At 40.8% G+C, this 25,767-nt stretch overlaps 2 protein-coding genes across 3 annotated transcripts in view; one reads left to right on the top strand and one right to left on the bottom strand.

Annotated features, from left to right (window-relative positions):
• Window positions 1-25,767, bottom strand: part of ASPSCR1 (ASPSCR1 tether for SLC2A4, UBX domain containing) — a 141,639-nt gene that overhangs the window by 20,325 nt on the left and 95,547 nt on the right. For both annotated transcript variants that reach the window (XM_030205175.1, XM_030205176.1), the window contains exon 12: window positions 20,509-20,561. In XM_030205175.1, coding sequence (XP_030061035.1) covers window positions 20,509-20,561 — 53 coding nt within the window. The remainder of the gene's footprint in view (window positions 1-20,508; window positions 20,562-25,767) is intronic.
• CENPX (centromere protein X) overlaps window positions 1-25,767 on the top strand; it is a 71,070-nt gene that overhangs the window by 37,981 nt on the left and 7,322 nt on the right. The window lies entirely within an intron of this gene.

The following is a 25,767-nucleotide window of genomic DNA, read 5'->3' as shown; positions in this document are numbered from 1 at the left end:
TGGTGCAACAACATCTCTCCCTGCACTTCCTCACCCACTCCCCTGTACCTTCAAAGTTGTTTAGACAGCAGGGGCAGTACAGTCATGTCTATAAGCCCCTCCCCCAACACAATTTCCTGTATGCTCCGGGGGGGGGGGGGGGGGGGGGTTGGAACATATAGACATAGCTGCACTGCTGCTGCTGTCTAAGCAACTTTGTAGGTGAGGGAGGAAAGTGCAGGGAGATATGCTGATCATGCTGCTGGCAGGGGTAGAGATGATTGTTTTAATTGTGATTAACATGTTAATTACAGCATTAACTGCAATTAACATGCAACCCTAATTAATATACACAATCTTTTCCTGAGAAAGGAAAATGGTAAAACTAGAGGACAAACTGAGTTTGCAGGGTGGTAGACTTAGGAGTACCTCCAGGAATCACTACCAGACTTCATGAAGAGGATTGGATCATGCCTAGAAAACCCTCCCACTAGAAACAAAAACAGTGAGAAACACAGAGGATTCCTAAATAGAAAGAAGCTGGAATCAAAACAAATGAACTGGTTGTTGTTGATGTGCTATGATGGGGGAGGAGTAATGTTTAGACAGCAACTCCGGTAACTAGAAACTAAGGCCAGTGCTCAGCAGACTTCTATGGTTTAAAAATGGCCCTTTTATACAAACCCTTCCACTAACCGTGCATAGACTGGTGGTGAACAGATTGGGTAGATCTTCCATGAGTGGAGTTGGTAGACATGAATCGCTTGTTTATACTCTTTCCAAGGGCACACAATGAAGTTACAAAGTAGTAAATTTAAAACAAATCTGAGAAAATATTTCTTCACTCAAAATGTGATTAAAACTCTGGAATTCATGGCCAAGGAATGCATCCACTGCTTATTTCCAAGATAAGTAGCATAAAATGTATTGCACTGTTTAGGGATCTTGCCAGCTACTTGTAACCTGGATTGGCCACTGTTGAAAAAAACAGGACGCTGGGCTTGGACCTTTGGTCTGTCCCAATATGACAACGCTTATTTTCTTAATCCTCATAGCAGTTACTGCTCACAGGTGAAGCAGGGGTGGTGTCTATATTCTGCCTCGCCTCACCCTATGCTTGGAACAACCTTCCCGAGCCCTTACGCCAAGCCCCCTCCCTGCCCGTCTTCAAGTCTTTGCTTAAAGCCCACCTCTTCAATGCTGCGTTCGGCACCTAACCCTTACCGTTCAGTGAATCCAGACTGCCCCAATTTGACTGCCCCTATCGGACCGACCGTTCACTTGTCTTTTAGATTGTAAGCTCTTTGAGCAGGGACTGTCTCTCTTTGTTAAATTGTACAGCGCTGCGTAACCCTAGTAGCGCTCTAGAAATGTTAAGTAGTAGTAGTCGTCTATATTAGGGATATGGCCTAGGGAAGAGAGGGTTATAAGTAACAAGACCATCTATGGGAAGCAGCATGCATCTCTGTTTATGGGAACAGGGTGGGTAAGAGGGTAGGGGAGTTGTGGGATTTTTTGTTGTACTGTATGTGCTTGATGAGGAACATGTGTTATAAAAGGCTAATTGTATCAACAATTTCAACTCTGTATATTTGTTGAAAGTTTCATAAGAAGATGGACTGCTTGGGGAATGCTGAAGCTGCTTTAGAAATAGCAGTTCTAGATGCTTCTGCTCTCAGAGCTTTGTGACCGAGATCGCAGAGTTACTACTGGTGATTTTAGCATTCACTTTGGCTAGAGACCAGTTTTTCAAAGATATCACTGTCTAAACATTTTCAGTCTAGGTATTACTAGAAAGACTGTTTTTGCTCCTGTGGCCTGGTGTTACTGTTGGCGAAATTGTTTGTCCTCAGGTTCCTCTATAAATGTGGTTTGTGAAATCATACATCATGTATTTCCTCTAAAAGCTCTCAGCTGGGATTTCACCACTCAGATCTCCTATAAAAGACAACTAAAGATCTCCAAGTTCAGCTGAGCCATGAATATATTCCCTGCCTTCTATTTCCTTCAAAGGAATTCTACACAGTTCCTGAATTTTGTAAGGCCTTCGACTTTAACAAGGTTGACCTTAGCTGAGACAGCAATAGGCCCATTATGTGCTTAGGGCTGATTTTTTGTTGTTGTTGGTTTATCTTGTCTCATTTCTGTACAAGTGCTTTCCTTGGTTGTAAACTAAATAGTTAGTTATACATCTCATTTCAGACATCTCATGCCACTACCAACAGATTCTGTGTTATCAGTTTCGTCAGTTTGAGTCACCAAATCTTCAGACATGAACAGATGGAAACATGCCATCTTTCCCTCAAAGGATGATCAATAACATGATTGGCAGCCCTAAGCATCTGCATCTCAACACAATGATCAGGGACGTAAAATATGCTAACACAAAATCCCAAATTTTGCAACTGCAGAGGCGACCAATAACACAGCTACTCCATCCAGCAGCTGTAACTGGCAGAAAAATGTGTTAATCTCTTTTTTAGCTAAACACAAAAAGCTGTTGACTAGACTGAGGCTCATACCCTCTCTTTTCTAGTGGGGCAGGACTTTCAAACCCCAGCTGCTCAGCTTTAAGTGCACTCTTTCCACAAACACACCTCCCACCTTCATCTTATACCCCCTTCCTTCCAATTAAAAAAAGTAACTCACCTTTTGTGCATTTATGCCATTGAGGTATTTAAATGTCTCTATCATAATTTCTCCTCTCCTGCCTTTCTTCCAAAGTATATCTGCAGCACGTATGATCTGTAGGGCCCGGAGGGATGACAGAGTAACACCTTTACTACATCAACTGCATTGGCTTTCGGTTGAAGCAAGAGTTAAGTTTAAAGCCTTAGTTTTGACCCATAAGGCTTTTTATACACTAAACCCTGACTATCTGTCAAATCTAACTATTCCTTACACTGCCACACGAACCCTTAGATCCCTGACAGACAACAGGTTAGTGATTCCTCCTCTCGCTAGGGCTAGATGGGAATCTACACGGAATTTGGCTTTTTTCTATTTGTCCCCCTCTCTTTGGAATGGCCTTCCAAAAGAGATCAGACTTGAGAAATCTTACTTTCATTTTCGGAAACTTTTGAAAACCTTCTATTTTATCAATTATGTAGAACAGAATTTAGAATAATGGAAGAAAGGTATAAATGGGCATCTGTAATATATATTAAATCAAAACTGTATTGTTTGTCTGTGTAGATTATATTATGTACTTAAGATGAAAAACAGTATAACTCATGATTTAGTATACAGGAGAGCACCGCAAATACAAGATTATGTAGCTAGTTTGTGGTTTGCTGTGCTTTCCTGTAACGATTGGAGTTCTAATGTTTGTCCAACCTGTACATATTGTATTGTTTCTTTTATTTTATAAATTGTAAACCGTTCTGTCTTGCAGTAGCAATAAGATACGGTATATAAACTGACGTAAATAAATAAATGAATAGATCTGCCTGTCTCCATACGCTTAATGACGAAGACCACTAACCATTTTAGTAGCTGCCCTTTGGACAGATTCCATCCTGTTTATATCTTTTTGAAGGTGTGATCTCCAGAACTGTATACAGTACTCTAAATGGGGCCTCACCAGAGAGGTACAGAAGGCACCATCAGCTCCTTTTTCCTGCTGGCCATTCCTCTCCCTAAGCACCCATTGTCTTTTCTACCAGTTCAACCACTTTAAGATCTGATACGATCACTCCCACTTCAGCACAGAAGTGCTTCATCTCTTATACTGTACCATTCCCTTGGGATTTTGCAGCCCAAACGTATAACCCTGGATTCTTTAGCATTAAAATCTTAGCTGCCAAATTCTAGACCACTCTTCATGCTAGCTACAGCACCAAGGGTGTCTACCCTATTGCAGATTTTGGTATCATCTACATAGAGGTAAACCTTACCAGACAGCTCTTCAGCAATATTACTCACAAAATATGTTAGAGACCAAGACCTGATCTCAACCCTCAGGTACATCACTGGTAAAATTCCTTTCCTCTGAATGAACTGCATTTACCTATACAATTTGTCGCTTTCCACTAAACTAGTTGACAACCCAGTTACTTAAGAGTCCACACTGAGGGCACTCAGTTTACTTTCAAGTCACGTATTCGGAACATGTCAGAGGCTTTGCTAAAATCTAAGTACACCACATCCAATGATATTCCTCAATCCAACTGTCTGGTCACCCAGTCAAAGAAATCAGATTCATCTGACAAGATCTACTTTTAGTAAAACCATGCTGCCTCAGGTCCTGCAAGCCATTGGATTCCAGAAACCTCACTATCCTCTGCTTTAGAAGGGTTTCCATTAATTTTCTCATTACACATGTCTAATACTAATACAGTGACAGTTTGCTCTCTACCACAGTAGTCCAAGGATTATGAAAAATTACAAAAAAGGACCTTACGAGACTGGGCACCCAAATGGCATATGACTTTTAATGTGAGGCAAGTGCAAAGTGATGCATATGAGTAAAGAGAACCTGAATTATAGTTACATAATGCAAGGTTCCACATTAGGAGTCAAACCAGGAAAGGGATCTAGGTGTCACCACTGATGATACATTGAAATCCTCTGCTCAGGGTGCGGCGGCGGCAGCTATGAACGCAAATAGATTGTTAGGTATTATTAGGAAAGGAAAAAAAGATGAGGATTTTATGCCTTTGTATCAATCCATGGTGCGACCGCACCTCAAATACTGTGTGCAATTCTGGTCACCGCATCTCAAAAAAGACAGTGGAATTAAAAAAGGTATAGAGAAGGGCAACAAAAATGATAAAGGGGATAGGCCAACTTCCCTATCAGGAAAGGCTAAAGCGGCTAGGGCTCTTCAGCTTGGAGAAAAGACAGCTAAGGGGAGGTACGATAAAGGTCTATAAAACGAGTGGCGTGAAACGGGTAGACATGGATTGCTTGTTAACCCTTTCCAAAAATACTAGGACTAGGTGGCACGCAATGAAGCTACAAAGTAAATTTAAAACAAAATTGGAGAAAATATTTCTTCACTCAAAATGTGATTAAACTAATTCTTTGCCAGAGAATGTAGTAAAAGCAGTTAGCTTAGCGGTGTTTAAAAAGGTTCGGATAGCTTCCTAAAAGAAAAGTCCATAAGCCATTATTAAGATGGACTTGGGGAAAATCCACTGCTTATTTGTAGGATAAGCAGAATAAAATATATTGTACTATTTTGGGATCTTACCAAGTACTTGTAACCTAGATTGGCCACTATTGGAAACAGGATGCTGGGCTTGATGGACCTTCGGTCTATCCCAGTATGGCAACACTTTCTGTTCTTTTAAGGCAGATAAGAGACTTAAATAACCATTTGCTATGGTAATACAGAGAAGAAAATCCAGTGTCAATCACTTTAAAAAAGAAAAAAGTTTTCCTGTAAAGAAGTGTCTTCAGATTATGACAAAATGATAGGTAAGGAGTTAAATTCCTCAAAGAAACAGGAAGAGCGTTCTAAACAGATGCTGCCTGGTAGCCAAATATAGAAGTCAATTTTTTCTTTTTTTAGATTTAATATCTCTAATTTCAGGTAAATATAAAGTTAAGCAATGATTGAATATAAGACCTTATTCCTATCAGGCAAAGTAATGAGGTTATACATGATGGTACTAGACCATTTAAGATTTTAAAAGCAAAATCAATGTTTATATTTCTGATTTTAAACAATAGTATACATTGAAAAAACAAACTCATCACCCCAAACATACCCTCCTCCAACCTTATTGAGAGGATGCGTTGTATGCTGACAGCCAGTGTCCCCATAACTCAGGTTATCCGCCCAGTTGTAGCTTGTAAATGCTGCAAAGTAGAAGTATCTGAACGCCCAAGTATCATAGCTCATACCTGACAGAAGTCAACCAACTGTCCATTACAGATTGCCGCTAGTTTAGTCATCTGGCATATATAGTTCATTGTTCTTAACATTAGACTCAATGAGGGCATGCCGATTTCCTTCCAAGCTCCATCCAAAGCTAACTTGATGGCTTGGGTAGTTAACTTGTATTATGTGTTGGACAGTCCACCAGATATTGCAGAAATTCCCTTGGGTACCACAATCCCACCAGCTAGTTTTATACATTTTTAGTAGTCTCAGCAGTTATACCATCTGTATAATTTGAAAGCTTCTCTCCCATGCCCCTGGTTCACGAGCGGTATCCATATCAATATCTCATTTGATATTCATCCTCTGCCACTTCCCCCTCTCAGGGTCTGCTCTGTGCCACTTCCCCTCCCCCCCCCCCCCACCACGCCCCTTCTAACCCTTTATAAAATCCCAGTACATTGCATAGTGCCATTTGTAGGAAAAAATGCCTATCAAAAGATTTTGTCCTGTACCATTTTCCAGGAAAGCAGAATAGCTCATTCCCCTTGGCAATCTTTTAGTTACGAACAGCAGCTTTCGTCTTGAAAGCCAAGGAATTGCCCATATTAGAGCGTATCCGAGCTGTCTCGGTTCCATTTGCACCCATTTATTCAATTCAAAGTTCTCGGATGGGCAGCTTTAAAATTGGGAACCCCCATGCCTTTCGGGAGCCTCACCTGACATCACCAATCTTCTGACCCTCCATATGAAGGAAAATATTTTTTGATCAAGTCTGGCAAAGAAAAGTTTTGGTGGGGGGCAAAAGCAAGGCTATGAATAGAGCTATAGCAGCCTGGTAAAGGCATCATTTTTACTGCCTGAAATCGTCCAAAACAAGCCTATGTCAGGTCCTTAATGCATTGGATTTGTTGACTAGATAAAGGTCCTATATTGACTTTTTGGAATCTTCGTTCCTTATTTTGCCTCATTCTTCTTCTGTTGCTGTTACTAGTAATGTTAAATTATTTGCATAAGTACATAATTGGACATTCAAACTGGAAAGTTGGGAACCAAAAGACACAAGAATGTTGAAAAGAACAAGCAACAGGAAGCAGCCCTGTGATAATCCACAGATCACATTCCAAGAATTAGATATGGTGCTCCTAAATTTAACACCAAGTTCTATATGATAAAAAGCTTGTAAACCAAGCCAGAATTTTACTGGAAATGCCCAGTTCACTATTTCAACAACAGTAAATTTTGGACAACTAAATGAAAAGCAGATGAGAAATCAAACTATGTTTTGCCTGAAATCCTTTGTTAAACATTATCTGAATCTCAGTAATCAGTCAACAGTGTTTCTGTACTGTGCATCCTGATCTTTTTGGATATTGTGGGATATAGATGAAGTGAACAGAAACTTTGGTTGAAGGGTTAAATGAAATAACTATTGTTCTAAGACAGTATTTCCCAAAACTTGTCCTGGAGGCACCCCAGCCAGTCAGGTTTTCAGGATATCCACAATAAATATTCATGAGTGAGATCTGCATACCAAGGAGCCAATGAATGCAAATCTCTCACAAATATTCATGGTGGATATCCTGAAAACCTGACTGGATGGGGTGCCTCCAGGAGCAGGGTTGGGAACTAATGTTCTAAAAAAAATGAATAATCACAAAGAAGTAACCCCTCCAATTTTATTTTATTTTTTCTTTATAAAACTTGGTAAACTGGCTACTAGGGGGCATGCGATGAAGCTACAATGTAGTAAATTTAAAACGAATCTGAGAAAATATTTCTTCATATAAGTACATAAGTAATGCCACACTGGGAAAAGACCAAGGGTCCATCGAGCCCAGCATCCTGTCCACGACAGCAGCCAATCCAGGCCAAGGGCACCTGGCAAGCTTCCCAAATGTACAAACATTCTATACATGTTATTCCTGGAATTGTGGATTTTTCCCAAGTCCATTTAGTAGTGGTTTATGGACTTGTCCTTTAGGAAACAGTCTAACCCTTTTTTAAACTCTGTCAAGCTAACCACCTTCACCACGTTCTCCGGCAACAAATTCCAGAGTAATTACACGTTGGGTGTATTATCGACAACACCCAGATCCCTTTCTTGGTCCGTAACTCCTAACGTGGAACCTTGCATGACATAGCTATAATTCGGGTTCTTTTTTCCCCACATGCATCACCTTGCACTTGCTCACATTAAACGTCATCTGCCATTTAGCCGCCCAGTCTCCCAGTCTCATAAGGTCCTTCTGTAATTTTCCACAATCCTGTCATGAGTTAACAACTTTCAATAACTTTGTGTAACCAGCAAATTTAATTACCTCTCTAGTTACTCCCATCTCTAAATCATTTATAAATATATTAAAAAGCTGCGGTCCTAGCACAGACCCCTGAGGAACCCCACTAACTACCCTTCTCCATTGTGAATACTGCCCATTTAACCCCACTCTCTGTTTCCTATCCTTCAACCAGTTTTTAATCTGCAATAGGACTTTTCCTCCTATCCCATGAACCTCCAATTTCCTCTGTAGCCTTTCATGCGGTACCTTGTCAAACGCCTTTTGAAAATCCAAATACACAATATCAACCGGCTCCCCTTTGTCCACATGTTTGTTTACTCCTTCAAAGAATTGAAGTAAATTGGTCAGGCAAGATTTCCCCACACAAAAGCCGTGCTGGCTTACTCTCAGTAATCCATGTCCTCGGATGTGCTCTGTAATTTTGTTTTTAATAATAGCCTCACTCAACGTGTAATTAAACTCTGGAATTTGTTGCCAGAGAATGTGGTAAAGGTGGTTAGCTTAGCGGAGTTTAAAAAAGGTTTGGACGGCTTCCTAAAGGAAAAGTCCATAGACCATTATTAAATGGACTTGGGGAAAATCCACTATTTCTGGGTAAGCAGTATAAAATGTTTTGTACTTTTCCTGAAAATCGAGGTATTGCAGGGAGAGTCCAAACAAACCGAAGAATTTAAAATGGCTGTGATAAAGGATAATATGGATATAGAAAGGAGGATAGAGCAAGTGGAGAACTATAATAGGAGATTAAATCTCTGTATATTGAATTTCCCTAGATTAGTGGGAGTTTCCCTGAATAACATGTTTTGCAGGTATTTAAAAGAAAATTTGAAGTTTCCCCAAGAAGAGTTTCCACCATTGAATAAAATTTACTATATATCATCTACAATGAAAAAAATAGACTCAGAGAAGTCAATAGATCTACAAAATGTCACAGCCATTTTGGAACAATCAATTGAAGAAGTAACTGAAAGAGGGACGTTGATTGTCTCATTTGTATTTCAGCAGGACTAAAATGCAATAATGCGTCTTTACTTTAAATCAACTGATCGTTTGTTTGCTGGTCAGAAAATTTGGCTTTACCCGGATGTGACTAAGTCCACCCAAGAAAGACGAAAAAAATTTCTAAGACCAAAAGTTTTGGAATTGGGGGCTTCGTTCCTCCTGGCTTACCCTTGCAAATGTATTATTAGACTAAATCAGATAAAATATGTGTATTTGCCCAATCAGCTTCAGACCTTCCTAGACAGTAAACAATCTGTACAGTAGAATAAAGTAGTAAGGAATGACGGAACCATAATTAAGGCTGTAATGATTTATGTATATTGTGTTAACTTCACTAGATTCCTACCCCCCCCCCCCCCCCCCCCGCCTTATTGAGGTCTAAGGAAGCCATGTTATGTTAAAAGAAGAAAATTTTCTTTTGATTTCCTGATCTGTAAATCTTATTACTTAATGGCTGTATTACACTTTGCAGTATTATAATATCTGTATAAGTATGAAAACCTAAAAAATTATAAATCATAAAAAAATGTTTTGTACTTTTTTGGGATCTTGCCAGGTATTTGTGACCTGGATTGGCCACTGTTGGCAACAGGATGCTGGGCTTGATGGACCTTTGGTCTGTCCCAGTATGGCAATACTTATGTAATTACAAACTACACTCATAAGTACATAAGTATTGCCAAACTGGGACACACCGAAGGTCCACCAAGACCAGCATCCTGTTTCCAACAGTGGCCAATCCAGGTTACAAGTATCTGGCAAGATGTCAAAACAATACATTTTATGCTGCTTATCCTAGAAATTAGCAGTGGATTCTCCACAAGTCCATTTAAAAAATGGCTTATAGACTTTTCTTTTAGGAAGCTATCAACCTATTTTAAACCCCGCTAAACTAACTGCTTTCACAACATCCTCTGGCAAAGAATTCCGAGTTTAAATTACACACCGAGTGAAAAAAATATTTTCTCAGATTCATTTTAAATTTACTACTTTGTAGCTTCATTGCGTAACACCTAGTCCTAGTATTTTTGGAAAGAACAAACAAGTGATCCACATCTACCCGTTCCACTCAATTTATAGACCTCTATCATATCTTCCCTCAGCTGTCTCAGCCCTAGCTGCTTAGGGATGTCGTCCCATCCCATTTATCATTTTTGTCGCCCTTCTCTGTACCTTTTCTAATTCCACTATATCTTTGAGATGCAGTGACCAGAATTGCACATAATATTCGAGGTGCGGTTACACCATGGAGCAATAAAAAAAGCATTATAATGTCCTCATTTTTGTTTTCCATTCCTTTCCTAATAGCTAACATTCTATTTGCTTTCTTAGACGCCGCCACATAATAAGCAGGGGATTTCAACGTATCAACGATAATGACTAGATCCACAATGGAACACTACCGCCTATTCCATGACTCTCCAATTTACTCTGGAGTCTTTCATGACGTACTTTGTCAAATGCCTTTTGAAAATCTAGATACACTATTTTTTTTTTTGTTACATTTGTACCCCGCACTTTCCCACTCATGGCAGGCTCAATGCGGCTTACATGGGGCAATGGAGGGTTAAGTGACTTGCCCAGAGTCACAAGGAGCTGCCTGTGCCTGAGGTGGGAATTAAACTCAGTTCCTCAGTTCCCCAGGACCAAAGTCCACCACCCTAACCACTAGGCCACTCCTCCACACAATAATCAACTGGCTCACCTTTATCCACGTTTTTCACTCCTTCAAAGAAATGTAGTAGATTGGTGAGGCAAGATTTCCCTTCACTAAATCCACGTTGGCTTTGTCTCATTAATCCATGCTTTTCAATATGCTCTGTAACTTTGTTCTTTATAATACTCTCTACCATTTTGTCCGGCACCGACGTCAGGCTCACCGGTCTATAATTTCCCGTATCTCCTCTGGAACCTTTTTTTTTTTTTTTCAATCAGCGTTACATTGGCCACCATCCAATCTTCCAGCACCAAGCTCAATTTTAAAGATAAATTACATATTACTAACAATAGTTCCGCAAGTTCATTTTTCAGTTCTATCAGTACTCTGGGATGGATACCATCCGGTCCACGAGATTTGCTACTCTTCAATTTGTCAAACTGCCCCGTTACATCCTCCAGGTTTATAGAGATTTCATTCAGTTTCTCTGACTTGTCATCTTTGAATACCATATTTGGTACTGGTCTCTCCCAAATCCTCCTCGGTGTAGAATGAAGCAAATAATTCATTTAATCTCTCTACTATAGCATTGTCTTCTCCGAGTGCCCCTTTTACCCCTCAGGCATCTAGTGTGGTCCAACTGTTTCTTTTGCTGGCTTCTTGCTTTCAATATACCTAAAAACAAAATGTGTCTTTGCCTCCAACACAATCTTTTTTCAAAGTCCCTCTTTCTTCCTTATCAGCGCTTTGCATTTGACTTGCCATTCCTTATGCTGTTTTACTATTTTCAGTTGGATTCTTCTATTTTCTGAAGGATTTTCTTTTAGCTCTAATAACTTCCTTCACCTCATTTTTAACTATGCTGGTTGTTTGGTCTTCCTTCTTCCTTTTTTAATACACGGAATATATTTGACCTGGGCTTCTACGATGGTATTTTTGAACAGCATCCATGCCTGATGTAAATTTTTGACTGACGCAGCCGCTCCTCTTTTTTTTTTTTCACCGTTCTTCTCATTTTATCATAGTCTCCTTTTTGAAAGTTAAATGCTAACGTATTGGATTGCCTGTGTGTACTTACTCCAAAGCTAATATCAAAACCAATCACATTATGATCACTGTTAGCAAGCGGCCTCAGCAACATTACCTCCCGCTCCACTAAGGACTAGGTTTAGAATTTTTCCTTCTCTTGTCAGCTCCTGTATCAGCTGCTCCATAAAGCAGTCCTTGATTTTGTCAAGGAATTTTACCTCCCTAGCATGCCCTGATGTTACATTTACCCAGTCAATATCAGGGTAATGAAAATCACCCATTGTTATTGTGTTGCCCAATTAACATCACTAATTTCCTTTAAACATTCCTACATCAGTCTGTTCATCCTGGCCAGGCGGACGGTAGTACACTCCTATCACTATCCTTTTCCATAGGGATTCCAAGATTTGTTTTGTTTCCTGCAGAATCTTCAATCTAATTCAAGGCCCTCCTTAACATACAATGCTACCCCTCCACCAATTCGATCCACCCTATCACTACGATATAATTTGTATCCCGGTATGACAGTGTCCCACTGGTTATCCTCCTTCCACCAGGTCTCAGAGATGCCTATTATATCTAATTTTTCATTTAGTGCAATATATTCTAACTCTCCCATCTTATTTCTTAGGCTTCTGGCATTCGCATATAGACATTTCAAACTATGCTTGTTGTTCCTATTTACATCATGCTTAGTACTTAACAGTATTAATTTGCAATCTTTTGTCTAAATTTTATTTAAGGACATCTGATCTACTACAGTGTTTTGCAACCTCACTATCAGGATACCCTATCTTCCCTGTTTTGGTGATATCTTTGAAAGATACCTTATTTCGAATCATGTGCTTTTGAGCGACTGTCAGCCTTTCCCCAGTTTCTAGTTTAAAAGTTCTCTATCTACTTTTTAAATACTGATGCCAACAGTCTGGTCCCACCCTGGTTAAGGTGGAGCCCATCATTTTGGAATAGGCTCCCCCTTCCCCAGAATGTTGCCCATTTCCTAACAAATCTGAAACCCTCCTCCCTGCACTGTCTCATCCACGCATTGAGACTCCAGAGCTCTGCCTGTCTCTTGGACAGTACGCGTGGAATGGGTAACACTTCAGAAAATGTACCCTAGAGGATCTGGATTTGAGCTTTCTACCCAAGAGCCGAAATTTGGCTTCTAGAACCTCTCTCCCACATTTTCCTATGTCATACATGTACCAAGACAACCGGTTCCTCCCCAGCACTATCTAAAATCCTATCTAGGTGACGCATGAGGTCCGCCACCTTCGCACCAGGCAGGTAAGTCCCCAGGCGATCCTCATGTCCACCAGCCACCCAGCTATCTATATGCCTAATGATCAAATCACCAACTATAACAGCTGTCCTAACCCTTCCCTCCTGGGCAGAACTTGGAGACATATCCCTCAGTGTGAGAGGATAGTACATCCCCTGGTGGGCAGGTCCTGGCAAAAGGAGTGCTTCTAGGAGACCTCCCTCCTCCAAGGTAGCACAGATCAAGTGACAAACTATTGCAAACAGAAAATAATTAAAATCAGACTGAAACTACTACTACTACTACTATTTAACATTTCTAAAGTGCTACCAGGGTTGCGCAGCGCTGTACAATTAACAAAGAAGGACAGTCCCTGCTCAAAGGAGCTTACAATCTAAAGGACAAAAAGTGCAGTCAATCAAGATTGAGGCAGTCTAGATTTCCTGGATAGAGGTACAATGGTTAGGTGCCGAAAGCGACTATATAGCTCCCCCTCGATTCAGCATTTCCTGAATCAACATAATCAGTCATCTTCTTGCTTGCAAGCTGACAGAATTTGGTCTGCGTTTCATTCTTTTTCAGTGGATCAAGTCAGACAGTTATTATGCAAATATGCCAAATCGCAATGTGTTTGACATTTGTCCCATCTGCTTAGGTCAGCCCCCACTCTGTTTTTTTGATTATCTACACTCCTATCTTTAATATTATCACTGGGTCTATTTCCTTTAAGAAGTGAAAATATTATTCTGACTCCTATCCCTAAAAATTCCCAAACAAGCCAAAGCACTGTTTCCAATTACAGACCTGTAGCCTTAATCCCATTATTTGTCAAGGTCATGTAAGGACTGGTCTCACAACAACTAATGGAATATGTCCCACTCCAATCCATTGTGCACAAATTGCAATCTGGATTTAGGCCTTCCTACAGCACCAAAACTGTTATCACTCTTAGCCAGCTTTAGACAGGAGCTCAGTATTGGTAATAAAATTATAGTACTCCAATTCAATATGTCTAGCACATTAGATACTGTCAACCACAATATTCTCTTAGATACTCTTGACCATTATGGTATTTGTGGTGCTGCTCATGATTTGGTTCTCAGGATTTTTAAATCTAGATCATACCAAGTTAAACAATTATGCACTCTTCTCTTCATCCTGGCTTTCTAGTTGTGGAGTACCGCAGGATTCTCCCTCATATCCCATCTTATTTAACATATGATGATTCCTCTTGGTATCTACTTGAGAGCAATGGTCTTTGTACTTTTATTTATGCTGATGACAGACATCACTATTTACATCCCATTTTCCAAAACTCTTTATGATATCATTAACATCACATTAACTGAATCTTGGGCTTCTAATTTTAAACTGAAACTTAATACTGAGAAGACAATTTTTATTAATAACAAATCCTTATCATCCAAGTATTCTCAAAGATTTTACAACTGATAATATAACCTATCCTCTTGTATCCTCAATGAAAATCTTAGGGGTTACAATTGATCAGTTTTTATCCATAGAGAGACTTGAAAATTGTCTCTAGTTTCTTCCATATACTTTGGAAAACTAAAGAGATTGCGATCATTTTTTACAAGAACAGTCCATCCGTACCTTAACCCAATCTCTTGTTCTAACAAAAATAGACTATTGTAATTCCATCTATGAGTGAACTAAATGTGGCCTTCTTAAAAAACTACAAACTGTACAAAACATGACTGCCCATATAATTTGTAAATCACCGCACTTTGCTACAGCTAACCCACTCCTTTATAATCTACACTGGTTACCTATAAAGGGCAGAATTTTGTTCAAGCTATGTGCATTGGTCCATCAAATTTTATTTGGTATGTCACCGTCCTATATGAATGAACTCATCGATTCACCTCCACGCAATGCTTCCTTGTCATCCACAGAATATCTCATTTTACATTTCCCCAGTTGCAGAAATATAAAACAATCCACAAAGCTAACTTTTCTTATCAATGCACCAAAATCTGGAATTCTCTTCCTAAATAAGATATACTACTGATTATGGATTATAATTTATTGAAAACTTACTTTTTTAGCTCAATCTTCAACAATGTTAGAACTCAGTGCTGAATATTTAGATCCTTATATTTCACTTCTTCCTGATGCCCCACTGAATTTGCCCCTATCACTTCCTATATTTTTATGATATATTCTTCAAATGTAATTTATTTTCTTTTATGTTTATATTGTAAGCCACATTGAACCCGAGTTTCACTTGGGCTAATGTGGAATAGAAATGCTATAATAAAATAAAGTAAGCCTGGTAGAAAAAAGGGGCTGGAGGGTGGAGTTCACATTCAAATGCTAAAAAAAAGATTTTGCAGGACTGCTTGTCTAAAACAGCAATCCCACCTGAAATGCTACTAGCGCTACAGAAATTATTAGTAGTAGAAGACGCTAGAGGGGGCTGGAAAGTAGCACCGGCTCGACCAGCACTGGCTCCAATGACTGAAGGGTAGAATAAAGTCAATCAATGGCCAAATTTGTAAGGCACAAGCCTCCAGGATTGGCTGGGGCAGTACCAATGCAGAGTCAAGATGCACTGCAGTTCATCTTATAGCACGGTCTGGAACTGCTCCTAAAGGGCTAGCAAAGGAAAAGGCTTGACTGGTGTGGTGACAGCTTAAAAGTTGAAGGGGCAGAATCAGTCATCTGGTCCTAGCTTCGAGGAGACTGTTGCATTGGCACCAACTCCACAAAGGGGGAGCAGTCCTCTTGGAACCAACGCTTCTTGGGTATCGCTGGATGCCAGAGACCTGGATCTCTTGGCACCATGCTTTCAGGAGATCTAATGTTGATGCTTCTTCACCGCCACTCAATGCCCAACATCGGGATCCTTTGGTGCTAAGGATATTGTTGAATCCTTCCATGCCTCAGTGTCAGATTCAAGGATGTTCGGCACAGACAGGTACTATCAATGCCCAATGGTAAATGCAGGTGGAGACCTCCTCAATGCTAGCTCATACCCAGTGTCCGAAGCAACTTCAGGAGCTATCAATTCCTTCAATGTTGATGGTAATGGACCGGACTTAGAAGCACTAAAATGTTTCTTTGTGCTGCACCTCTCGACTTGTAAGGGTCTTTTTCTGCACAAGGACAGAGTTTACAATTAGAGGCATTATAGTTGGGGCCAAGGCATATCAAGCACCAGTTGTAAGGGCTAGGTCACAGACATGACCTTGCCACATTGCAAACAGTTCTTAAACTCACTGGGAGTTTTTTTTTTTTGTGACATCAGTGGAAAAATAGCCAAAGCAAAATCAAATGGCTCAATCTTTTTTTTTTTTTTTTTTTTTTTTGTTAAAAAAGAAATAAGGCCAAACCGTGAAATTAAGGAAACTTAGGCCAAAAAAACAAAGTATTAAAAGGGACAAAAACCAAGGAAAGGGGAAATGGTCCCATGCTACTCACACCAAGAAGAGCACTGAAAAAAGTCTGTACTCAACTCCGTGGAAAGACAACTGCTGCAGGCAGGAAAGCAAAGCATACACGGCCGGGGCTGCCAAAGGCTTCTGGAAGTTTAGAATGCTGGCCAGTGTCTGACCAGGGCTCCATTAGTGATGTAACCCAAATGTGATAACTGTAGTCCTGCTTGTCCTTAGAGAACCACTAGCCCCTTCCAACCCACGCACACACGTTACCATGGCTGTTTCAATTGAATGCCCCAGACAGAGACATTCCTGAGTTTATAAATGAAGAAAAGGGAAAAGCGCCATTGTCACACTATGCGTACACTGTTCAACTTGTTTTGTATAGTAACATAGTAAATGAAACATAGAAACATGACGGCAGATAAAAGCCATATCATCCAGTCTGCCCATCCTCTGTAACTCCTAATTCTTCCTGTTCGTAAGCGATCCCACATGCTTATCCCATGCCTTTTTAAATTCTGGAACAGTCCTAGACTCCACCACCTCCACCGGGAGGCCATTCCACGCCTCCACCACCCTTTCTGTGAAATAGTACTGCCTTAGGTTACTTCTAAGCCTATTCCCTCTTAACTTTGTCTTATGCCCCCTCATTCTAGAGCTCTCCTTCATTTGAAAAAGGCTCTCTTCCTGTACATAAATGCCCTTGAGATATTTAAATGTTTCTATCATGTCTCCTCTCTCCCAGCGTATACATGTTGAAGTTCATAAGCCTGTCCCTATAATTTTTGCATTCAAGACTGCTTACTAATGTCGTAGCCGCCCTCTGGACCGACTCCATCCTGTTTATATCTTTCCATTGGTGCGGTCTCCAGAACTGCACACAGTACTCCAAATGGGACCTCACTAGAGACTTATACAATGGCACTATCACATTCTTTTTCCTACTTGTCATGCCTCTCTTTATGCACTCAAGCAACCTTCTGGCTTTGACCATCGCTTTTTCTACCTGCTTGGAAGCTTTAAGGTCATCAGACACAATCAACCCCAAGTCCCGCTCTTCCTTCGTACACTGAAGCACTTCACCCCCTATACTGTACTGTTCCCTCGGATTTTTGCGACCAAGTGCATGACTCTGGAGTTTTTGAGATTAAACCTTAGTTGCCAAATATCGGTCCAGCTTCGCTAGGTCCTTCCTCATGTCATTCACACCCTCCAAGGTGTCCATCCTGTTGCAGAGTTTAGTATCATCCGCAAAGAGACAAACCTTACCAAACAGCCCTTCTGCAATATCGCTCACAAAGACGTTAAAAAGAGCCGGCCCTAGGACTGATCCCTGCGGTACTCCACTGACGACATCCTTTTCTTCAGAGCAAGCTCCATTTACCACTACCCTCTGTCCCTACCATTCAACCAATTTTAACCCAATCAGTTACTCTAGGTCCCATACCAAGGGCACTCAATTTATCAGTCGCCTGTGCAGAACCGTGTCAAAGGCTTTGCTGAAATCCAAGTATACCACATCAATCGCCTCTCCCACATCCAACTGTTTGGTCACCCAGTCAAGACGACAGATTCGTCTGACAACCTGCCACTAGTGAAGCCATGCTGCCTCGGGTCCCGCATTCCATGTAGTTCAAGAAACCTCACAATCCTCCTCTTTAGAAGTGTTTCCATTAGCTTACCACCGAGGTCAGACTGACAGGTCTGTAATTCACAACCTCCTCCTTACTTCCACACTTGTGCAAAGGAACCACATCCGCCCTTCTCCAGTCCACTGGGACCACTGCAGTTTCTAAGGAAGCAATGAAGAGGTCCGTCAGCGGAGCAGACAGAACTTCTCAGAGTTCCTTAAGCACCCTTGGGTGTATCCCATCAGGCCCCATCACTGTCTACTTTTAGTTTGGCAAGCTCCTCACGAACACAGTCCTCCGTAAACGGGTCTGGGTCTACCATACATCCATCCCCTTTAGCCTTTGTTTTCTGCAGCCCTAACCCCGGTCTTTCATTCGTGAACACAGAGCTAAAATAATTGTTAAGCAGTTCAGCTTTATCCTCATCTTCCACATATTTCTCTCCCTCAGCTTTGAGCCTCACAATGCTATTATGGCACTTCCTCTTGTCACTTACATATCTGAAAAAGGTCTTATCCCCCAATTTTACCGTATCTTTTCCTCCATTTACCGCTTCACTTTCCTGATAGCTTTTCCAGCTTCTCTTCGCTTATTTAGGTATTCTCTCCTGTCTTCAACTTTGAGTCGTCTTATAACATGCAAAGGCTAGCCTTCTTTTCAGCTACTACATTCGAGTACCAGAGAGGCCTTTTCCTCTTACTTTTATGTAATTTTCTAACATAAAGGTTAATTGCCTTTAATATAGCTCCTTTCTGTCTTATTCATTGCTGTTCTACATCTTTCAGCTGTTCCCATCCCGCTAACTGTTCATTGAGAAATTCCCCCATATCGGCAAAGTTAGTTCCTTTGAAATCCAGGACCTTCAATCTCGAATGAGCCCTCTCTTCTGTTTTAATGTTGAACCATACCATACGATGATCACTAGATGCCAAATGGTCTGCCACCTTGACGTCAGAAACGTACTCCATTTGTAAGCACCAGGTCCAGAACAGCTCCATCCCACGTCGGTTCCATTACCCACTGCTGGAACAATTCTTCCTGTCAGGAACCTAAGGTCACTTTGCTTCTAGATGACCCCGCAGCCGGGACACACCCCAATCAACATCCAGCATATTGAAGTCACATATCAGTAGTACTTCCCCTTTCCTAGCTATCTTGTGGATGTCTTCAAGTCCCTGTCCATTTCCTCCGACTGTGAGGGTGGTCTGTATATCACCCCAATATAGATAAATTTTCCTTTCCCTCTTTCCAGTTTAACCTACAGCGCTTCTTCCATACCCCACATGTCCTGCAGTTCTGTCACTTGGATATCATTGTCAGCATATGTCACACTTGCACCCTTTTTTCCTACTCTGTCCTTCCTGAATAGATTATAGCCAGGTATAGCAATATCCCAGTCATGGTTCTCCGTGAACCACGTCTCCGTGACCGCCACTAAATCCAAGTCCACTTTCATCATTGTAGCCTCAAGATCTAGAAGTTTGTTTCCCATAATATGGATATTGTATACAAGGCTCTCCAGATTTTACTCTTTTTATTCTCTTCTATAGAGGCATTAGATGTCCTACCTTCCTTGGGGTTACTTATGGCTTTGTGGCCTTTTATACCCATCCCCATTGATTTTAGTTTAAAGCCCCCTTTAGATGAAAGATAAAGACCCACATGGTCCATCCAGTTTGCCCAAGACAGGCAGAGCTGTATTTCTTTTCTGTTCTTAATTATATTACATATTGTAAGCAGGTATGTCAAATTTCAAATAAACTGTACTGGAGTTGCCGCTGAAGCCCCACTATTAATTCTATCCTCTTTCCATATAGGGATCCTGTGTGTTTATCCCGTATATTTTTGAATTCTGTCACTGTTTCTGCCTCCATCACCTTCCCCAGGAAAGTATTGCAGGCACTCACCACTCTCTCCATGAAAAAGTACTTCCTTATGTCACTTCTAAGTCTACAGTTCGGCAACCTCAGTTCATGTCCCCTAGTTCAACCACTTCTCCATCTCTCGGACTTTATGGGGACATGTCCTAGTCCTGCTCACCATCCGTTGCAGGGGAAAATTTTTCTGAACTCAATTTTATTGCAAATTTTTTGAAAAGAAATTTAGAATAGTTTTTGGTTTAAATATTGTTCCTTATGGTGTATGTAAAATGGTTTGATTTATAATTCCTAGAAAATTATTAGATGTATTTAGTTGTAATCCACAGTGAACTCTATGGTATCTAGCAGAATAGTGGTGCATTGCAGTGTATCCTCAACGTGTGTCCTGATGGGAAAAAAAGATTGGATATGAAATTTAGCTCATCACTTCTCCAGTACTTTATCCTGTAAGCTACTGGTTCTTAAACTGTCTCAGGAAAATTTCCAAAGATATGCAAATATGAGCATGGAACATGGGAGAAAGTACTGTGGACCTTACCTGGAAAAGGGTTTCACTCTCATTCTGTAGGATACTCCTGGGTGGAGTGATGACTGCAAGCAAAAAAAAAAAAAAAACAAGAGTAATTCATGAAAGCTACTCTGCACAGGGCTTTTCCCACTGGAATAGAGTGCTAGTACTCAAATGCATGGCGACATAGGGTTCCCTTGAGCCCCACCCCCACAGGAGCCCTTTCCCTGCAATTAGCCACAGAGTGTAATAACAAAGGCAACACTGCAAACACTGAACTGCCCTCTAGATCAACAAAAAAAAAAAAAAAGCAAGACTGCTATAGACCTCTCAGAAAAAACACAGTAATGCCCTGGGGGAAGGCAGTCATTCAAAAGTGCATGGTTCGGAACAAGGTATCTGCCAAAGATATCACTAAAACAGGAAAGACAGGGTATCCCAATAGTGAGGTTGCAATAGAGACCATAGACCACCAGGTGTCTTTAAATAAAAAGTAGACAAAAGATTGCAAATTAACATTGTCAACTGCTGAGCAAGATGTAAATAGGAAGGAACAGTTTGAAATGCTTATATGTGAATGCCAGAAGCCTAAGAAATAAGATAGGAGAGTTAGAATATCTTGCACTAAATGAATAGGCATCTCTGAGACCTGGTGAAAGATGTAAATAGGAAGGAACAGTTTGAAATGCTTATATGTGAGGCGTATGTGTTAGGCGGGGAGAGTCTGCTAGGTACGGACGGGGAGAAGGATCTTGGGGTGATAGTATCTGAGGATCTGAAGGCGACAAAACAGTGTGACAAGGCGGTGGCTGTAGCTAGAAGGTTGCTAGGCTGTATAGGGAGAGGCGTGACCAGCAGAAGAAAAGAGGTGTTGATGCCCCTGTACAAGTCGTTGGTGAGGCCCCACCTGGAGTATTGTGTTCAGTTTTGGAGGCCGTATCTTGCTAAGGATGTAAAAAGAATTGAAGCGGTGCAAAGAAAAGCTATGAGGATGGTATGGGATTTACGTTACAAGACGTATGAGGAGAGACTTGCTGACCTGGACATGTATACCCTGGAGGAAAGGAGAAACAGGGGTGATATGATACAGACGTTCAAATATTTGAAAGGTATTAATCCGCAAACGAACCTTTTCCGGAGATGGGAAGGCGGTAGAACGAGAGGGCATGAAATGAGATTGAAGGGGGGCAGACTTAAGAAAAATGTCAGGAAGTATTTTTTCATGGAGAGGATGGTGGATGCTTGAAATGCCCTCCCGCGGGAGGTGGTGCAGATCAAAACAGTAACGGGATTCAAACATGCGTGGGATAAACAAAGGAATCCCGTTCAGAAGGAAGGGATCCTCAGGAGCTTAGCCTTGAATGGGTGGCAGAGACGGTTGGGAGGCGGGGCTAGTGCTGGGCAGACTTATACGGTCTTTGCCAGGGCTGGTGGTTGGGAGGCGGGGATAGTGCTGGATAGACTTATACGGTCTGTGCCACAGCTGGTGGTTGGGAGGCGGGGATAGTGCTGGATAGACTTATACGGTCTGTGCCAGAGCTGGTGGTGGGAGGCGGGGCTGGTGGTTGGGAGGCGGGGATAGTGCTGGGCGGACATACGGTCTGTGCCCTGAAAAAGGCAGATACAAATCAAGGTAAGGTATATATAAAAAAACTAGCACATATGACTTTATCTTGTTGGGCAGACTGGATGGACCGTGCAGGTCTTTTTCTGCCATCATCTACTATGTTACTATGAAAGGAGGATACCCAGTGGAACGTTGTCACACCAGGGTACAAATTATGTTCTATAGGGTGGATCGAATTGGTGGAGGAGTAGCTTTATATGTTAAGGAGGGCCTTGAATCAAATAGATTGAAAATTCTGCAGGAAACAAAACATCTTGGAATTCCTACAGATTGAAATTCCATGTTTAAAGGGGAAAAGGATAGTGATAGGTATGTACTACCATCCACCAGGACATGATGGACAGATGTAGAAGAGTTAAAAGAAATTAAGGAGGCTAACAAACTGGGCAACAAAATAATAAGGGGATATTTCAACGATTTTGATATTGACTGGGTAAATGTAACATCAGGGTATGCTAGGGAGGTAAAATTCCTTGACAAAATCAAGGACTGCTTTATGAAGGAGCTGGAACAGGAGCCAACAAAGGGAGGAAAAATTTTAGACCTAGTCCTTAGTGGAGCACATGATCTGGTGCAGGAGGTAATGGTGCTGGGGATGCTTGATACAGTGATGATATGATCAGATTTGATATCAGCTCCAGAGTAAGTACACACAGGATATCAAATACGTTAGCATTTAACTTTCAAAAAGGAGACTATGATAAAATGAGAACGATGGAAAAAAATAAAACTTAAGAGGAGCAGCTACAAAGGTCAAAAATTTACATCAGGTGTGAATGCTGTTCAAATATACCATCCTGGAAGCCCAGGGCAGTTATATTCCATGTATTAAAAAAGGAGGAAGGAAGACCAAACAGCAGCCAGCATGGTTAAAACGTGAGGTGAAGGAAGCTATTAGAGCTAAAAGAAAATTCTTCAGAATATGGAAGGAGGATATGACTGAAAATAATAAAAAAACATAAGAAATGCCCAAGTCAAATGCAAAGCACTGATAAGGCAAAGAGGGACTTCGGAAAAAAAAAAAAAAAAAAAAGATTGCGTTGGAGGCAAAAAATTAGTAAACATTTATTAGGTATATTAAAAGCAAGAAGCCGGCAAAAGAATCAGTTGGACCACTAAATGACCGAGGTGTAAAAGGGGCACTCTGGAAGACAAAGCCATAGTGAAGAGATTAAATGAATTCTTTGCTTTGGTCTTCACCGATGAAGATTTGGGAGAGATACTGGTGCCAGAAATAGTATTCAAAGCTGACGAGTCAGAGAAATTGAATGCAATCTCTATAATAGTACAATTTGACAAATTGAAGAGTAGCAAATCGCCCGGACTGGATGGTATTCATCCCAGAATACTGACAGAACTGAAAAATGAATTTGTAGAACTATTGTTAATAAAATGTACTTTATCTTTAAAAATCAAGTATGGTACCAGAAAATTGGAGGGTGGCCGATGTAAAGCCAATTGTTAAAAAAAGGTTGAGGTGATCAAGGAAATTATAGACTGGTGAGCCTGACATTGGTGCCGGGCAAATGGTAGAGACTATTATAAAGAACAAAGTTACAGAGCATATTCAAAAGCATGGGTTAATGAGACAAAGCCAACAAGGATTTAGTGATGGGAAATCTTGCTCACCAACCCATTACATTTCTTTCAAGGGGTGAACAAACATGGATAAAGGTGAAAAGTCAATATTGTGTATCTGGATTTTCAAAAAAGGCATTTGAAAAAATTACCTCATGAAAGACACCACAGGAATTTGGAGAGTCAAGGGATAGGAGGTTGTTTACTATTGTGGATTAAAAACTGGTTAAAAGATAGAAAACAGAGAGTAGGCTTAAATGGTCAGAATTCTCAATGGAGAAGGGTAGATAATGAAGTTCCACAAGGGTCTGTGCTGGGACTGCTGCTTTTAAACATGTTTATAAAAGTGATCTAGAGATGGGAGTAACTAGTGAGCTAACTAAATTTGCTGATAACACAAAAAGTTATTCAAAGTTGTTAAATCGCAAGAGGAATGTGAAAAATTACAAGAGGACCTTACGAGACTGGGCATCCAAAAGCAGATGACATTTAATGTGAGCAAGTGCAAAGTGATGAATGTGGAAAAGAGGATCCCAAACTATAGTTACATAATGCAAGGTTCCACACTAGGAGTCACCGACCAAGAAAGGAATCTAGGTGTCATTGATGATACATTGAAACCCTCTGCTCAGTGTGTGGTGACAGCTAAGAAAGCAGGTGGTGGGGATGAAAACGGTAACAGACTTCAAACATGCGTGGGATAAACATAAAGGAATCCTGTTCGGCAGGAAGGGATCCTCAGAAGCTTAGCCGAGATTGGGTGGCGGAGGCGGGGCTAGTGCTGGGCAGACTTCTACGGTCTGTGCCCTGAAAATGACAGATACAAATCAAGGTAAGGTATACATAAAAAGTAGCACATATGAGTTTATCTTGTTGGGCAGACTGGATGGACCGTGCAGGTCTTTTTCTGCCGTCAAAGGAATGGAAAATGAAAATGAGGATGTTATAATGCCTTTGTATCGCTCCATGATGCGGCCACCTCAAATATTGTGTACAATTATGGTCACTGCATCTCAAAAAAGATATACTGGAATTAGAAAAGGTACAGAGAAGGGTGCGAAAACGATAAAGGGGATGGGATGAATTCTGTACAAGGGAAGGCTATAAGCGGCTAGGGCTCTTCCATTTGGAGAAAAGATGGCTGAGGGGAGATATGATAGAGGTCTATAAAACGAGCGGAGTGGAAAGGGTAGACGTGGATCGCTTGTTTACTCTTTCCAAAAATATTAGGACTAGGGGGCACGCAATGAAGTTACAAAGTAGTAAATTTAAAACTAATCGGAGAAAATACTTCACTCAATGTGTAATTAACCTCGAATTTGTTGCCAGAGAATGTAGTAAAAGCAGTTAGCTTAGCGGGGATTTAAAAAAAAAAAAAAAAAAAAAAGGTTTGGATAGCTTCCTAAAAGAAATGCCCATAAGCCATTATTAAAATGGACTTGGGGGGAAAATCTACTAATTTCTAGGATAAGCAGCATAAAATGTATTGCACTGTGTTGGGATCTTGCAAGGTATTTGTAACCTGGATTGGCCACTGTTGGAAACAGGATGCTGGGCTTGATGGACCTTTGGTCTATCTCAATATGTCAATATTTATGTTCTACTTCAATCACAGAAACTGTCCAATGAAAAAAAAAAATTAGAGAAGAAATCTTTAGCTACACCTTCTCAACACTTAACAGCTGTCGGCTAGACAGAGCAAACAGGTCCCTGAAGAAGGTTTCAAAACAAGGACTCATCTGACCCGATTCATAAACCTTAAGGAAGCTGTATTGGACTCAGCTGATAGCTAAGTGCGAAATTTACTACTTTGAACATCAATTGATTTTCACAATTGGGATCCATAAGGACATTCTGACCGACACCATAGTCAGTTTTTCAGCAATGGAGCACATATAACGGCCTGAAAAGCAGCCCTTATACAGCTCTTTTGTTTTGGTTTTGGAGTTTGTTTGTTTTTTTGATTACGGACTGTCTCAAAAAATTACCACCAACAGCACTATGAGGCAGATGCACTAAAGCTAAATGAGCCTTTAATGACCCTCCAACGAGGAAAATTTGATCCGTTGCATGCATCAAAGGGC

The sequence above is a fragment of the Microcaecilia unicolor genome, chromosome 6, assembly GCF_901765095.1.
Source record: "Microcaecilia unicolor chromosome 6, aMicUni1.1, whole genome shotgun sequence".
NCBI lineage: Eukaryota > Metazoa > Chordata > Amphibia > Gymnophiona > Siphonopidae > Microcaecilia > Microcaecilia unicolor.
The sequence above is the reverse complement of the archived record's forward strand: the minus strand, read 5'-3'. Positions and strand labels throughout refer to the sequence as shown.